This window comes from Acomys russatus, chromosome 25 (assembly GCF_903995435.1).
Source record: "Acomys russatus chromosome 25, mAcoRus1.1, whole genome shotgun sequence".
Taxonomy (NCBI): domain Eukaryota; kingdom Metazoa; phylum Chordata; class Mammalia; order Rodentia; family Muridae; genus Acomys; species Acomys russatus.
The window spans coordinates 48,361,520-48,377,123 of record NC_067161.1 but is presented as its reverse complement, the minus strand read 5'-3'; the positions used below and the strand labels follow the sequence as shown (position 1 = coordinate 48,377,123).

The 15,604-nt window shown below is 45.9% G+C and overlaps 1 protein-coding gene and 1 pseudogene across 1 annotated transcript; one reads left to right on the top strand and one right to left on the bottom strand.

The window, feature by feature from the left end:
* Positions 1-1,658: 1,658 nt before the first annotated feature.
* LOC127208905 (uncharacterized) lies at positions 1,659-1,771 on the top strand (annotated as a pseudogene).
* Positions 1,772-11,308: 9,537 nt separating this feature from the next.
* Positions 11,309-12,964, bottom strand: LOC127207944 (forkhead box protein O4-like; the record flags this gene model as incomplete). The annotated part of the gene is given in 3 exon segments (XM_051167289.1): positions 11,309-12,281; positions 12,283-12,882; positions 12,884-12,964. Coding segments are annotated over 3 exon segments (1,206 nt in total), but the record flags the coding sequence as incomplete, so codon positions are not given.
* Between the last annotated feature and the right edge of the window lie 2,640 nt (positions 12,965-15,604).

Genomic DNA, 15,604 nt, shown 5'->3' with positions numbered 1-15,604 from the left:
ACTTGAATCTTTTTTGTTAAAATTTTTACATATTAATTGTACAGAGCATTGGGATTCACTCTCACAGTCCATGCGTGCATATAATGTACTTTGATCATATTAATCCCTCTGCCTTTCTTATCCTGCCTTCCACAGTCACATCCATAATACTCGCCCACTTTACTTTCAGGTCATTTCCCATCCCTAGATTCCATATGTGACACTTGCCTTTGTGAGACTGCGATATTTTGCTTAATATAATGACCTCTAGTTCCTTACATTCGGAGTGAATCTAAGTGTTTCTTCTTTTAGGAAAATGGCACTCTGTGCCACAAGCTCTCTTTTTTCATTTCATTTCATTTCTTTCTGTCTTTCTTCTTCTTCTTCTTCTTCTTCTTCTTCTTCTTCTTCTTCTTCTTCTTCTTCTTCTTCTTCTTTGTCTTCTTCTTTTCCTGGCAGCTTGCAAAGTTTCAACAAGAAAGAGTAGCTTTAGCAGCTGTGGTGGATGTAAATTGGATGAAGTTTGCAGGCTTGACATATTTCTTGGTAGGTTCCTGGGAACTATACCAGTTTTCCAACTCCCACCCCCAGAATATCTAGCTAAATGTACATGGAAGGAGAGTGTCTCTAGGATCTTACTCTGAACAACTTGAGAGGCGGAGTGCCGTCCCTGCCTTAGTAGTGAAAACGGGTGCGTTAAGCATGCTACCTAACCTGGTCCCTGAGTGGTACAGAAGAGGTTCTCTTAAGTTAACCCAGGTGACACATGCCAAAATGCCCTAAGGAATGCTGAGGGTGACCAGCACTGATGCTCAGATGCTAGTTTTAAAATCAGGCAAGAGAGAATTATACATCTCCATGTGAGTCATACATTTTTGTTTTTTTTTTTTCTCCTATATCTAAATTCTGCAATGTCCTTTCCATGTGGGTATGTTTCCTTCTGCCATGGGTTACATTTTCATCTACATGACCTTTGCTGGATGTCCCCAAAGGCATGCTTGGTGTGATGGCGTGATGCCCTACAAGGAACTGTTGTTCAGAACATTTCTGCACCCTTACATTATCAGGTAAGGACAGAGCTGATGTAGATGGTATGGCCAAGGACAAAGGAAAACAAACAAACAATGTCACAGAGACTCTGTGACTTCACAAGATGGCAGTTAGGGGGAAATACGTTCTGTAGATTGGGGCGCTAGTGTTGGAATTCCTGCGTGAAGAGCTCAAGAATTTAGGAGGCTCAAAGGATTGGACCTGAGAAATAGCCCTGTGTAGCTGACAGGCCCTTAGCAGCCACCCTCAAGAAGACCAGCATGGCTGCTCACAATGATGTGTTTTGAGGAGGTATTTGGAGTTGGGCCCAAACTGTAGTTGTATGATCCACCAGCAACTTTTGCTTAAGCACTGAGCCCGGGGAAGGATTTCTAAAGCTGTAGCTGGCTTGGCCTTTAGGGCCTTTTCCACCTGACTTGATAGCATCCCTCATTCTCTTGGCCCAAGGGAAACATCTTGATGTGGGGACAAGAACAGGTAGAGCAGTGTCAGAGTAGGTGCATGGCTTCAGTGACATCTACTCATCTCTTTGGTCTTTGTTTTCCTATTCCACTGGCTGATACAGGACTAGGCCCTCTCTGGAGGCCTGTTCATTCTTATGAGCTTTTAAGTGTTGAGTGATCAGACTCGTGCTGGCTTTGGCACCACATGTACTAAAATTGGAATGATACAGAGAAGATTATCATGGCCTCTGTGCAGGGATGGCATGCAAATTCAATAAGGATGCTTGCTCAACTGTGTTCATAGCAGCTTTATTCATGATAGGCAGAAACTGGAAACAACCCAGAGGACCCTCAGCTGAATAATAGATATAAGAAACTGTGGTACGTTTACACAGTGGGATATGACTCAGCTGTTAAAAACAAGGAAATCATAAAAATTTTAGGCAAATGGGTAGAACTGGAAAAGATCATCCTGAGTGAGGTAACCCAAACCCAGAAAGGCACACATAGTAAATACTCACTTATAAGTGGATATTAGCCATATACACAGGATAACCATACTATAAATCACAGACCCACAGAAGCTAAGTAACAAGGAGAGCCCAAGGGAGGATGCTTGACTCTCACTCAGGAGAAATGGAATAGACAGTAGATGTGGTTGACGAGAAGGGACAGGACAGGAGATGGAGTGCTGAGGAAAATGAGGGTTGGGACCAGATGGGTGGGGGCAGGAGGACAGAGGGCTTGCAGAGAGAAGAGAAACCTTGGGAGGAAGCATTTCTGAAACAAGCTGGAGACCTGCCACAGAGTGGGCTCCTGGGAGGATATGAGGGTGACTCCAGCTGAGACCCCTAGTAGCAGGGAGTATGGAGACTGAAGAGGACACTCTCTAACCTGACAGGACTCCTAGTAGAGGGAGGGGAGCACCAACCCACGTACAAAACTTCCACCCAAAATTTACCCTGCCTATAAGATATGTAGGGATAAAGATAGAGCAGAGATTGAGGGAATGGCCAACCAATGCCTGGCCCAACCTGAGACCCACCCTATGGGAAACAGCCAACCCCTGACACTATTAGTGGCATTCTGCTATGCTTGCAGATGGAAGCCTAGTATAGCTATCCTCTGAGAGGCTCCACCCAGCAATGGATCAAAACAGATGCTGAGACTCACAGCCAAAATTGGGCAGAGTGTAGGGAGCCTTGTGGAAGAATGGGGAGAAGGGTAAAAGAACCTGGAGGGGATAGGAACTCCACAAGAAGACCAACAGAGCCAACTAACCAGGGCTTGGTGCCGGGGGCAGGGGGGGACGTTTGAGGAGACTGAACCATCAACCAAAGACCATGCATAGACTGGACCTAGACCCCCCTACACATATGTACCCCATGGGCAGCTTGGTCTTCATATGGGTCCCTTAGTAAAGGGAGCAGGAGCTAACTCTGACAAGGACTTGGTTGACCGCTTCCCCCTGGCAGGGCTGCCTTGCCAGATCACTGAGGAAGAAGATGCACTCAGTCCTGATGTGACTTGCTGTTCTGGGGTGGGTTGGTGGGTGGGGTTCCTCTCTTCTGAGAGGAAAGGGAGAGGTGATATGGGAAAGAGGAAGGAAGGGCTATGATTGGAATGTAAAGGGAATAAATAAATACATGAGAGAGAGAGAGGGGGGGGGGAGAGAGAGAGATCAGACTCAGGAGCCAGACTGGCCTATTCTTCCATATTGCCTGTCTGTCTGTTTTTGGATTAGTAGTTTAAGTTCTCCGAGCCTCTTTCTCTCATCCATGGAGCTAATGAGAGAACCCCACTCACACAATAAGAGCATTTGATGAGTTAATGAGCAGACGTTAGTGATGGCTATTGCAGGACATACTGGGCACAGAGGATTGAAGTCAGTTAACAGCCTGAGACCTGAAAATCAAACTTTGGAATGACTTGGCTTTGGCCTTGAGAATGCAGCCCGAATGACCTAGGGAAAGGGTTAATAAGATGTGTTCACAGGGAGCTGGAGGAGAAACGATTGATTCTGGAGATGTGGAAAAAATATTTTTTTTTCTATTCTTCTACTTTGGATGAAATGGACCAATGATCCATTTTTAGAGGCCCTGTCACTCCATCTGCCAGCTTTTCAGCTCATTTAATGGCTATATTTATTTTTGTCCACAGAGAACCCAGGTGTTTCCTACCTTGCACTTTTTAGTTAACTTTGACAAGTTAACTAGCAATGCTGTTTAAAAAAAAAAAAAGCTTCTGAAAGGCAGTTCTCACAAAGTCATTTTGATGTTGGCCTAAATCCTACTTTCTTTGGGTATGTTCTTCCCAGGGTGTGTGTGTGTGTTGCAGGGGAGGCGGGTGGTTGTTAGGGTCTCTGAGGCACAGGTCAGAGCCCTCAGCACTGTGCATGGGTTGGCACAGCTGGACTACTTGAATAGTACGAAAATGGTGTCCCCATTTTGCAGTTGTGGGGTGAGGATGTGTGGTGGGGTGAAAGCTATCCTCTGAGGGGCATTTTGGCTTTTGTGAGAGGGTCTTTCTATGTGACCAGGGCTGTGCTCCGGTTCATGACCTAACTGCCCCTGTCTTCAGAGTGCAGGGATTGTAGATACGCACTGCATGCCTGGCCACCGTTGGCGTTTCTAAAGGTCTTTGCTTTTAATGAACAGACGATGTTTTAATTAGGGGCGAAGGCTACTCTGACAAGAAGTATAAGTTCATCCCTTGAGAAAAAAGACCCATGTACTTTTTCAAATTCAAAGTCCTCAGAAATGTGAGGCATTGTAATTAGCTAATCATTTCATGGTGAGCACTATGTTCAAGGCCAAGTGTGCGGTGGCACGTGCCTTTAATCCTAGCAGTCAGCAGGGGAGGCAGAGGCAGGCGCATCTCTGTGAGTTCGAGGCCAGCCTGGTCTACAAAGCAAGTCCAGGGCAGCCACGGCTACACAGAAAAACCCTGTCTTGAAAAACAAACAAAAACCCAAGTGCAAGAGGGGAGTAAAATTTGTTCGAGCTCAGATTTGACTATCTGATGTGATAGTATCAATGTGAGTGTAGCTCTCTGCTCTGCACGAACCAAGTCTGTCCTGGACAGATCTCACTCTCTTGTTCTATATTTTTCTCCTCTCAAGCACTTCTTCTTAGGTGTGCTCCTTCTTTGAGATTCTGGAAACACTGGCCTCTGTTTCTGTGCCTGGATCGCCCTTCTCTTCATGGCATTGACTTTTCTTTACCAACCGGGAAAAAAATCTCACGTCATTGCTTATAAAAGTCCTGCTTGAGGACCCAAGCTCTTTCCCTCTCGATTTCCCCAGAGCTCAGTTGCCCCTCAATACCCATCAGGGACCAGTTCTAGGAACCCCCCCCCCAATCAGGTACCAAAGTTCCAGGGTGCTCATATTCTTCCTAAAGAGTGGCTTAGTACTGGCAAGTAACACACAGTCTTCCCATATACACTAAGTCCCATCCCAAACACTTAAGGTACACAACAAAACGTCAGAACTGCATAAATACTTGTAATAGGGGCTGGCGAGATGGCTGCATGGTTATTTCGGCCCGTACTGCTCTTGCAGAGGACCTGGGTACAGTTCCCAGCACCCAGAGGGGTGGCTCACAACCATCTGTAACTCCAGACCCTGGGGGGTCTGACATCCTCTTCGGGCTTCCTTGAGCTTGCACATGGCATACAGACATGCATGCAAGGCAAAACATTCATACACACACAAGTAAACATCTTTAGAAAAAAGTTGTTGCCGGGTGTGGTGGCGCACACCTTTAATCCTAGCACTCGGGAGGCAGAGGCAGGCGGATCTCTGTGAGTTCGAGGCCAGCCTGGTCTACAAAGCAAGTCCAGCACAGCCAGCCAGGACTACAAGAGAAACCCTGTCTTGGGAGAAAAAACAAACAAACAAACAACAACAACAACAACAAAAAACCCCAAAACAAAAACCCAACCAAACAAAAAGTTGTTATATTGTACTGTTTAGGGAACGATGATGAGATTGTTTGCTTTTAAAACCGTTTTCCATGACCAGCTGCATCTTCTCTGTCTCCTCTTCATTGCTTAGCTCCTTGCACCTTGTAAATACCATCTGTGACCAAGAGGTCTCCAAGCGTCTGGGTGGAGCAGGGGCTTAGAAGCCCTTTGTCAGCGGACTGAGCGGGCTGTCACAGCATCTGCAGCTTTTGGCTCGGGTGGATCTAGTCTTGCCAGTATTACAGTCTCAAACTACTTAACAGAGAACCAGATGGGCCCTTAAAATTCCCGTTTCAGCACACATTCAAACAACATTGCTGATCCTTAAAGGGCGAATTTCTCTTTTGGGCCAAATCTTAGAATAGCAGTGTGTGGACATGAGACTGCAGCAAGGACTGAGTTTGCAACTCCTGGGAGAAGTCCAAGGCTCTGGGCCATCCTCAGCACCCATGGTCAGATGGCCCTGGCATAAGGATGCCATTAACGTAAAGGAGTTGAGTAGAGGGCAGAATTAGCATTGATTTTTTTTTTTTCCCCAGAAGGCTCATGCGTTGGGGCAATGGATATCAGGAGCACTGGTTTAAAAAGGTTTCTAACAGCTATCCCCACCTCCATCAAAAAATGGCGCCACATCTCACGCAGTAGCTGTTGTTCACAATGAAAGTGTCTACCTGGAAAATACATGTATGGCATCCTAGGGAGGTTTTATTTCTTTAGTGTTTGTACAGTGGCACCCAGAGGGGTGGCTCACAGCCATCTGTGTTGGGAAGACAGTAAAAGTTGGCCTTGATGTCAGCTTATGTCACACGTCAGTGTCAGAGTCTCCACTTTTATGTAGCTACAGAATCCTGAAGACACTTTCAGATTGGTCCTTCCAGCCCTCCTTCGGTTAAGGCTTTGTAGCCGTTCTTAGTTTCTTTTCCTTTAAGGGTGTCTTTGTAGTTACCATTACTTACACACTTGGCTTCCTGAGACGAACCTCCTTAAGTTCTTAATTATCAAGACTGTCTTAGTCAAGGCTTCTATTACTGTAATGAACAGCATGACTAAAAGCAACTTGAGAAGGAAAAGGTTTATTTTGCTTATGTTCCCACGTCATAGCTCAGCAGCGAAGGAAGAAACAGACACTGAAGCAGAGGCCATGAAGGAGAGCTTCTTCCTGGCTGCTCTTCTTTCCTTGCCTTTTTTGGTTTCTTTCTTTTCCTTTGTGTGTGTGTGTGTGTGTGTGTGTGTGTGTGTGTGCGTGTGTGTGTGTGTGTGTGTTCTTAGAGACAAGGTTTCTCTGTGTAGCCTTGGCTGTCCTGGACTCACTTTGTAGACCAGGCTGGCCTCGAACTCACAGCGATCCACCTGCCTCTGCCTCCCTGAGTGCTGGGATTAAAGACGTGCACCACACCTGACTCTAGTTTGCTTTCTTACATCTTCCAAGACCATCTGCCCAAGGGTGGCATCACCTACAATGGGCTGGGTCCTCCCACACCAATAATTCATCAAGACAATAAATACCCTAGAGATTTGCCTGCAGGACAAACTTACGAAGGCGTGTTCTCAATCAACGTCCACTTCCCCAAAATGTCTAGGTTTTTGTCAAGGTGACAAAAGCAACCAGCACAAATGATACACAAGATACTTCTACGGAGTTTATTTGAGCCCACCAGCCATCTTGTTACCTTGTATTTGCTAATCTCTGATAATTGATTTATCATAATTGTGTGCCTATAAATTAAATGCATGGACAACATGACTCCACTGCAGTGGAAGTAAAGATGAACTGCTAGGATGTGGAGGCTTGAAGGAGAATGGTCCCTCTATGGCCGTGTATTTGAATGCTTAGTCAACCAGGGAGTGAAACCGTTTGGGGAGCAATTAGAAAGTTTGGCCTTGGGCTGGGCGTGGTGGTGCACACCTTTAATCCCAGCACTCAGGAGTCAGAGGCAAGTGAATTGTTGTGAGTTTGAGGCCAGCCCAGTCTACAAAGTGAGTCCAGGACAGCCAAGGCTACACAGAGAAACCCTGACTGGAAAAAAAAAAAAAAAGAGAAAAAAAGAAAAAGAAAAAGAAAAAAAGAAAGTATGGTCTTGCTGGAGGAAATGTATCACTGGGAGTGGTTTTAAAAAGACCTCATGAGCAAGTGAGGTTTCAAAAGTCCATGCCACACCCAATTTCCTCTCTCTCTTTCTCTTTCTGTCTGCCTCTGTCTCTGTGTCTCTGTATGTCTCTGTCTTTCTCTCTCTGTCTGTCTCTCCGTCTCTGTCTCTCTGTCTGTCTGTCTCTCTGTCTCTGTCTCTCTGTCTGCTGCCTGCATATCAAGATGTAAAGCTCTCAGCTCCTGCTCCATTGCCAGCCTGTCTGCTTCCCACCATGACGATCATTGGCTGACCCTCTAAGACTGTAAGCCCCCAATTAAAGGCTGTCTTCTCTAAGTTCCCTTTGTTGTGGTGTCTCCTCACAGCACTAGTCCAGTAGCTAGGACATGGGGTAACTTCAGTCTCCTAAAGGCTTTATTGAGCTGGGATATACATACAACTCCACTGGAAATGACCTAAACCCCTGTTACTCTCATAATACTGAAAAATTCTACAATGCACCTTTCCAACATTTCTGAGAGTCTGTGTTCAGAAGGGGACCTCTTAGATACTCAGGAGTAAGGGTGCTTTCGCCACTGCGTACTTCCTTTTGCACAGAAGGTCTTCATCTCCTATGCAAATTACTTCAGGTGAATCCCTCCCAGCAGTTCTCCAGAAAGTGTGTAGCTGGTATCAGCACCATAGTAGTAAGAGTAGTTACCTGAAACACTAATCGTGCCTGTGGATTGCATTGCCTCCTACCTTCCAGCCCTTGGCACCCCATGCCACTGGCGATTGTTATACAGAGTAACTACACAGCGAGAAGGCAGGTAGGCAGGTAAAACTGAGGAAGATTCCCAAACGATCAAAGAAGCAATTGTTCATACAGAAGAAGTGAAATAGATACTGATTTCTCTCGTGTGTCCGGACTCATCCAGTGGCCAGAGGAGGATGTCAGGGACTTCCTCTGCCATACTTTACCTAGTACCTTAGAGGCATTTTTCAGCAAGGTTGGCAACCAGCAAGCCCCCCACAATCCTGTTTCTACCTCTCTCAGTGCTGGGGTTGTAGGCATGGGTGGGATCATGTACAGCTTTCATATAGGTGCTGGGATCCAAAGTGGGAGGGCTAGTTAAAATTATCTCCCCTCCTTCTTCTCTTCCCCTCTTTTGCTCTCCTCTCCTCCCCCTCTTCCTCCTCCTGCTCTTCCTCCCTCCCCTCCTCCTCCTCCCACCTGTGTTTGCAGTTTGATATGGTTTTCCTCGGGCAGGTATGCAGGAGAAAGTCTGAGAGATCAGACACACTGGCGGCACCTTACCTTCTGGCCAGCTGCCTCGCCAACTGAGAGCAGGTTCTCTCACTTGCTGGGCTTTCCAGGTTCTTGTGTTCCAGAACAGCAGCAACAACAACAAAATAAATACAAAACCGATGTGTAGATGTAGCAGTAGGAATAGTTTATTAGATAAAAAGATGGAGCATCCAGGGAGGCAGCTGGAGAATAACTCAAATGGCCCATTTTTGTTTTTGAGATAAGGTTTCACACTGTGGCCCAAGACGGCCTTGAACTCATGGCATTCTTTCTTTTCCAGTTCTCATCCTCCATGCGGGAGTTATATAATGTGTCACCGTTCTCAGAGTAAGTACTTTGCACTAAGGAAGTGACAGGGTGGCTGGGTATGGAGGCCCATGTTTTAATCCCAGAACTCCGAAGGAGGTGAGGAGTTAGTTAGTTCAAGGTCATCTTGTTTTGTTTTGTTTTGTTTTTTCGAGACAGGGTTTCTTTGTGTAGTCTTGGCTGTCCTGGACTGGCTTTGTAGACCAAGCTGGCCTCGAACTCACAGCTATCCACCTGCTTCTGCCTCCTCAGTGCTGGGAATAAAGGCGTGAGCCACCACACCCGGCTCTAGGTTATCTTTCTCTACTTAGTTAGTTTGAAACCAGCTTGAGATCCTGTCTCAAAAAAAGCCAAACAAAGAAGAAAGTAACATGGTAACAGTCTCCATTTGAAACAGTCTTACGTTACAAATTAACTGTTACTGTTTCCCAGTTTAGACAGCCAAGCTCTATGAGTCACCTCATAGTGGATTGGAAGGCCTGGGTGAGGGCAGAGTGACTGCAAGCCCTGGCTAAAATGGCTAAAGAACCTGCAGCTACAACACACTGGGCACAGGGCTCAGGCTGCAGGGAGGAGGCAGCCGTAGGTTCGATGGAGGCGGCCACTGTGACTTTGATGGCTTATGACCTGCTTTGGTAAAACTACAGTCTGCTTCTGTTTGAAACAGCTTCCTGGGAGCTCCAACGTGACCTCCTGAGCATGCTCTCAAACACACTACACTGAGCTGGCATGTCCTGGTCTGTTTAAGGATCTTTGTGAGTCATTTAGTCTTCAAAGGACCACCTAGGTCAGTTTGTGAAGACACCCGAGAGACCTCTTAGCATTCTTCTCCATTCTCCTGTGAAACTCAAGAGCTTCACCTTTGAATTTTATGTAAGTCTGAAGCTACAGGGCAACGTATAATGGATTGCAAAACGTAGTTTTCACTAAGGTATTAGGATGAAGTGATAGGGACCTTGAAATAACTAATTAAAAAACAAAACAAAAAACACAGATCATTGGGCATTACAGTCTGGACTCACAGCCAGGACTTCAGTTAAGCTCTGAATTTTCTCAGCATGCAGAGACTGGATAACAAAAGTTACAGCTAACTTTATTATTTTTTTTTCCTGATTATAGACATTTATTGAACTCATTTATTGATTTGACACACTTCCCCACTCCAATCTAGCACATGATACAATCTGGGTAGGCCAGGCTCTGACACAGGAAATGATGGGAACCCACAGCAGGGGTGGGGGAGGGGACAGTGCAAAGGGCACTGGGGGAGGGGCTGCCTGGGGGCTGTGGTGGAGGAGCCCCAGATGGCCTCTCTGGCAGGTGCTAGTAAACCTGATCCACATTCCCCCCATCCCTGCTCATTTCCCAGACCCTCAGCCAAACTCCCCAAGCTCCCCCTTCCCTGTTCCTCTCCACAGCCTGCCTGCCACTACTCGGTCTCTACATAACCCTGGCAGTCCAGAAACTAGGAAGAAGGGCAGGGACAGCTGTCCCAGGCCGTGAACAGGGAGGTCTCTGTACCTAACTTTACTACCCTAAATCCTTCCTTCTTTCACGCCCCTCCCAGGCCCCTAGCCAAGTCCAGGCCTTGGAGGATCTCTCTGGTAGCACTAACCCCTACTGGTCAAACAAGGGTGTACTTGCCCCTCAACAGCACCCTCTTCTAGGCACAAGTGGACAGAATGCGGGGACTTGGCTTAGGTTTCTTTCCTTAAACTCTAACCTTAGTATGCATAGAGCCTTTTCTAGACCTGGTCCAAAAGGGAGCACTTCCCTCCAGTCACTCTTGCTACCCATCTTTCCTCAGCTTCCTGTCTCTTCCCCATAGAGTCTGTAATGTTTGTATCATGTCACTAAGACAAAGTCTTCAGAAAGAAGAAGAAGAAGAAGAAGAAGAAGAAGAAGAAGAAGAAGAAGAAGAAGAAGAAGAAGAAGAAGAAGAAGAAGAAGAAGAAGGAGAAGGAGAAGGAGAAGAAGAAAGAATTCTCCCCATCACTAGCACCTCACCACTGTTAAAAAATCTCTATATTTGTGTTTATATTTCTTTAAAAGTTTATAAAAAGCCTGTCTGTTCTCTGCATCCTTCCAAAAGTGATTTGGCCTGGTGAGCCACTCCAGTGCTCAAAACTTGGCCCTTCTAGGTCCCCCAACCCCACCAACCCACCCCACCCACCAACCCCACTGCATAAAAATTCAGGCTCAATGGAACCCGGCCCAGCTCTAGTAAGACTCTCTACAAAAGAAAAAAAGATAATCCTGCTCCCAAAGGCAGGGCAATAAGGCCACTTGTGACTTCACATTTCTAACAGCACTGCTGGCCCCTGCTACATCAAGGCCTAGGAGGTGGGGATGGGGAAATCAATGATGGCTCCTGAGAAAGAGCCATAGATACCCCTAATTGGCATAGTGAGAAAAAGCTTTCTTCTCTCCTTCCTCCTACCATTCTCCTCTACAATCCCTACATGCCATGGCTTTATCTTTAGAATTGTCTCAACACTTGAGTGTGTGACCACCAAACCCTAGCTTGAAATCAGGGTTCCAAACTCCTCAGGAGGGCTCAGGGGGATAAAGTTCATAAGGACACGTCTGGCTCCACCTCCACCTTCTGAAGCAGGGGACAAAGCTTCTGGCTGTGACTCAGAGATCTGGCTCAAAGTTGAAGTCCAGCCCCTCACCGCCATCCATGAGGTCACTGATGATATGATCCATGTCACACTCCAAGTTCTCCATATACATATCAAGATCTAGATCCTGAGGCATTCTGTCATAGCCGGCAGCTTCAGCAGGAGGTGTGAGCACAGGGGTGCCCAGAACTGTAGGGATAGGAGCCCCTGCCATGATTGGCGGCGGTGCCATCACAGAAAGGTTGGGGACCAGGTGGCTGGGACCTGGACCCTCTAGAGGTGTAGGACATAGGCTAACCCCTGTAGCCAGCTTGCTAGAGGAAGGCATTCCTCCCAGTAGCAGAAGTGTAGGAGCCTGAGACAGAATAGGATCTACCTGGGCCATGAGAACATCAGCAGGAGGTGGTGGTGTATCAGAGGTGAGCAGAGCCTCCAGAGACTGGGAGCTTGAGAAGCACCCATCTCCTGCTGACAGAGACCCATCTATTGGGCCAAAAAGGGAGGCGCCATAGCTATGTAAAGGGCCAGCAAGCCCAGGGATGCTCCAAAGAGAAGCCGGAGAGACTGCTCCTAGACAGCAGGGAATGAGGAGATGCAAGATTGAGCCCATCCAGCAGCTCTAGATCTTCACTGAGGGTGGAAGGGACACCCGCTGCGTAGCTGCTGGTCGAGGCCGGCATCTCCTCTTCTGCTAGCCCCTCAGCCTCGGTCCCCATTGGTGATAGCCGAGTGCTGACAGTGCTAGCATTCGAACCGCTTCGTGGGCGGAAAGCGGTCCACACATCAGCTTCTTCCCGTTTGCGAGGGCAAGTGCCGCCGGACCACTTGGCAAAGTGACCCAGGGGGCTCCTGGGAGTGGCACCTTCAGGTGGAGCTGGCGGGACAGATGGTATCTTCTTGGAGCCTTTGCTGTGGCCCCGGAGCACCTTGCTGCTGCTATCCATGGAGGCAGCCCTGCGGCGGGTTGCCTTGCCACCTTTGCCGCCCTCGGGGTTCAGCATCCACCAAGAGCTCTTGCCAGTGGCCTCGTTGTGAACCTTGATGAACTTGCTGTGCAAGGCCAGGTTGTGACGGATGGAGTTCTTCCATCCTGCCGAGCTGTTGCTGTCACCCTTGTCCTTGCAGTAGGGCACCGTGTGTGCGGACCATCCATTCGTAGATCTGGGCGAGTGTCAGCCGCTTCTCCGGGGCGCTTTCAATGGCCTGGCTGATGAGTTCTGCATATCACAGCTAACTTTATTAAGACTGGATGACATCCCAATTTTCTTGCCCCCCACCAAAACCCCACAAAAACTACATCCAAATCAGCAGGAAGCAATTTAAGAGAACTACACCCCATTCCCAAGCGGGTGGATGGTTTTTGGTCATTTTATGGGTGATAGGTGTTTGTTATTGTTTTTGAAGAGTTGGTCTATAGGAAACACAAGTAAGAGGGTATATTATTGAATCTACTTTTAGACCAAGGAACATTAATTAACCAAAATATTACGTAATTGTAGATCATTGTATATTAATACAATGGCTTACATTTGGTTACAACATGCTAAGATATTGTACCTGTGTAATTATTAAAACTACAATGTTAAGTTCTAGTCCTTTTGCAAGCTGCTATTATCAACTGTTTAGGATAACTAGGAAATGCATATTAACACTCAGACAAACAAGCATGTGTCATATGAGATACTAGTTTAGTTACTTACAAAAATATGTTTTTCCTTAACTGATAGATAAAAAAATAGCTAAAAACAAACAATTCAGATAAGACAGATGGTTTTCAAAAACTCCAGAGATCTACAGAATATGGCATTTAAAATTTTTTTTATTAATTTAAGACTTTTAAAAAAATTTAATTAATCTGTTCAGATTACAACTCAACTGAACTTAAGACTTTTTTGACAATGAGACAGGTCTGCTCCTGGAAACACCCTCATTCCAATTCAAAGAGCATCAAAGCTTTCATATGTAGCAAGATAGCCATTGGGCGAGAAGATGGCCTTGTGTCATCAATTACAGACAAAATGTTGTCCCAAACCGAACAAACTGGATGTGAGAAAGTCAATTGCCAAGCTGTGCAAGGGCAAGGTAGGCAAGTCCTTTATAATTTCTGCTTCACAGAAATTCTGTCAAATATTCTGACCCAGAAGGCTGAAGATGACACTCCCATGTTATAGAGAAATTTGGGGGAATGTGCAGGAAGCAGAATACTTCTGCCATTTCAATATTTTTGTAATCGGCTTGCCTGCACTACCTACATATTCAGGTAATATTTATTCCTTCTTAAGTCTCTGATTGGCTTGAAGACTAAATAGTTATAGTCTCACAGTTAGATTTACATTGTTTAAGATGATAGAAATTGATAGATAGTAGAATACTTTATCCAAGGATGCTAAATATACAAATATAAATCTTACCTAATAATTTTAATAATTGTTAGTATTACATATAGTTTGTTATTGTAAGAGAAAGGGCCTTTTATTAGACTAAAAGGGGGTGATGTAGGCATAATGTTATTGTGTAGTTCAAATGCTGATTTCTGTACCTCTCCCCACCATGTCTGGTTGCAATCCTTGTTTTGAGAATCTCCTGTCTCAATGTTGTGTGAACACTGCTCCCCAGTTGTTCCCTGGTCTGCCAACAAAGAGTCTTAAAGTCATCACTGAGCAAGTGAGAGAATAGGACTGGACTTGCTGCCAGCCAGAGGAGGGAGAGTGACAGAAGAAAGTAGGGGATTTAGGCAGGAGGAATCCACATGGTGAGGACCAGGAAACACCAGGAGAAATTAACTGGACCTAGGATACGAGTAAAAAGCAAGTATAATGTGGGAAATCTGAGTGGGAGGGAGCTACACTAGCTTGCAGCTTTAGGATGGAGTAATTAAATATATCCTAATCTCTCTGTGTGGTTATAGCTGGTTAAGGAGTAGCCATTGATTTTACTAAAATTATAAATCAATATTAAATATTAATAATCTTCAAAACAGGGTGATGTTCCATAGACAGGGAGATGATTCCTGAGGGTTACAGGTCAATAACTCTTGACCATAATTCTTCTCTTTTAAATTCTTCCGCATTGAATAACCGTGTTTGTGAGACTTCTGCCTGGCTGTGTAAATTATGATGACAGGACTGGATGTATTATACTTATTTGAATATAAATATGTTTGTGTGATGAATCTGCCTGGAGAGGTACACAGACAGGAGCCCATTGAGATAAAGAGAGGTGTGTGGAATTCTAGAAGAGGAGGTCAGAGATGGAATTTATTTTATAGCCTTTTAAGATTCCAGGAATCATATATAAATGAGTATTTATATAGCACTCATTTTTGTTAAGAAGGGGAACATTCCAGGGTCCTTTCAGGCTTAGTATGGAGGGCCCAGCCTCTATGACTCAATGGCACACCGTTGCCCCACGCAGATGGCTCATGGCTGGAAGGAGAAGAATAGAGATCACACATAGCATGGTCAGGTTTGGACTTAGGACCCTCGTGGATTCCCAGAAGGTAAGGTGGGTACATGAGGAGCCCCAGTCTAGCCTTGGCCATCTCCCCCTGGATGCTTATCTCTCTTTGGCCTCTTCCTTTCACCCTTTGACATGGCAGTGGTCCATCCTTACCCAGGCAGTGCAACTGCTTTTGCTATGTTGGCTTCCTCAGCAGTAGTGGACCCAACAGATTCCTGTAAGCATCAGAATTCAAACGCTTCCTTTCTGTCTCCCACCCCACCCCACCCTCTGTCTCTATAGTATTTGATACTGTAGTTTGTTATTTCTGTCTAGAAGCCAGCTTCTCATCAACATTTATGATACCAATATCCCTTTAAATTCTTGGAGAAAGAAGGCTAACAAGTAGAACTAAGGAGAAAC